Source organism: Pundamilia nyererei, unplaced genomic scaffold (assembly GCF_000239375.1).
Source record: "Pundamilia nyererei isolate P.nyererei 1_Seehausen unplaced genomic scaffold, PunNye1.0 scaffold00061, whole genome shotgun sequence".
Lineage (NCBI taxonomy): Eukaryota > Metazoa > Chordata > Actinopteri > Cichliformes > Cichlidae > Pundamilia > Pundamilia nyererei.
Window position 1 is genome coordinate 1,398,093 of NW_005187462.1, and position 1,740 is coordinate 1,399,832.

At 41.1% G+C, this 1,740-nt stretch overlaps 1 protein-coding gene across 1 annotated transcript in view; it reads left to right on the plus strand.

Annotated features, from left to right (window-relative positions):
• Nucleotides 1-1,740, plus strand: part of LOC102209654 (tetraspanin-33) — an 11,042-nt gene that overhangs the window by 2,121 nt on the left and 7,181 nt on the right. Inside the window, exons 2-3 of the mRNA XM_005735024.2 lie at nucleotides 242-315; nucleotides 1,316-1,472. Coding sequence (XP_005735081.1) covers nucleotides 1,416-1,472 — 57 coding nt within the window. The 5' untranslated portion in view covers nucleotides 242-315; nucleotides 1,316-1,415. The remainder of the gene's footprint in view (nucleotides 1-241; nucleotides 316-1,315; nucleotides 1,473-1,740) is intronic.

Genomic DNA, 1,740 nt, shown 5'->3' on the forward strand with positions numbered 1-1,740 from the left:
AATTCAATATGACTGCATGTGGGAGTTATCACGAGGACAAGTTACTACTGAGGGTAAATCTTTTCCCACATGTGTCCCGTGGCCTTCTCACTGATGTGGGTTCTCATCTCGGCTTGTAGTTCAGAGTTACAGCAGAATCTTTTCTGATGTTTTACGTGAACATCTGATGAGATCTTTGTGGATTTTCATGCAGCATGTTAGTTTATTGCTCTCACCAAATTTCTTTCTCAAAAAATTGCAGAACTATGGCTTCCCGTCTGTGTGGACTCTCTGGGACCTCCTGTTCCAGACTGGAGTTCCTTTCGGGTCATACAGGTGAGAAGTGTGAACTTTCTCTTCCTTACAGGCGTGTTGTTGTGGGAGTTCTTAAAAAAAAAGACAGAGAAATACATGATTAAAAACACAAATCTGGACAAATACATTTTAAATGAAATCTGGGAGCCCTGTTGTTCTGCACACAGTTTTGTTTGCAAAGCTCACAATAAAACCACTTTATGAGTAATCATAATTTTATGAACCCTTGCTAGCAATACTGTGGCTTTGGGTGATGCATGGGCTTAACTGCTAAGTGTCCAGATGTTCTTGCCAGCATCCATATATGCACAATACCTGTTCATTTGAACTTTGATGAGCCGGCATTTTTTTTAAAATCCATGACTGTAGAGCAGGGAGGTGTAATTGGAAGGTAGGTGGTTCGAACCCTGGCTGCTCTGGTCAAAGTATCCTAACCACCCCCCCTCCCCCCCTCCCCCCCAAAAAAAGCACAGAAAAAGTCCATTTACTATTACATAATCTCTTCAGCCTGTGTCCTGAGTCTGCAGCTGTGTGCCCAAAATACCTCACCTAGCAGGCGTGCAGGGGGCCTTCTAGCTGCTTCTTTTGATATGGATTAGTCCCAGCTCTACTTTGAGTCAGCATCCTGATCATACCCTCAGCTGCCCATAAAAACCGTGAACAAATAAACCCCATGTTTCCAAAACACAAAATAAAATAAAAAACGTGAACTCTTGATTTTATTTTGCATCTCATGAGCCAGTTGTAACAGAACACACAATGAATGAAGTGAGTGGAGAAAAGTTATTTTAACTAATTGGTTTCCACAGGGAAACCAGCGTGACACAGACGGATGATATGAGCTAGCTCTCCTGCTATGTTTCTTTCTTTGAAATCGCAAAGCTGTGATTCTAGAAGCTCACTGAATTCACAAAAGTTAAAGATTATTTGGAGACATCAAATCATAAACAGAAGGGGCTGTCTCCAAAAAGGTGAGACACAGTGGATGTGATTAGAAAGTGACAGATGTCTCCTCCCTCAGCAGCAGGAATGCCTCAGCAGGCCGACACATGTCCTGCTTTAGTCTCAGTGGATAACAAGCCTCCGACAGTCTGACAGAACAACAGCACTGCTGAGAGGAAATGAGAGGATACCGAGGCATTAAGTACACCTTATTCATCTTCTGCTACTTCTTTTGGGTGAGTCTCTCCCATTTTAAGCAATTTATTGTTTAAAAAAATGTAGCATCATACTTTCATTAGTGCGTGATAGTAACAAACCTGTTGCATAATAGTGACTAAATGCCTCAGTTGCACCATAACAGAGGAAGAAGATGAGCTACAAACAGCATTTTAATATTTAATATTAACTCATTTATCCTTCTGATTTTATTTAGATATGTTGGATTTAACAGTGAAGAAAAGCCAGTATCAGAGAAACATGCTCTCTCTCTCTGTTAGTACCCTT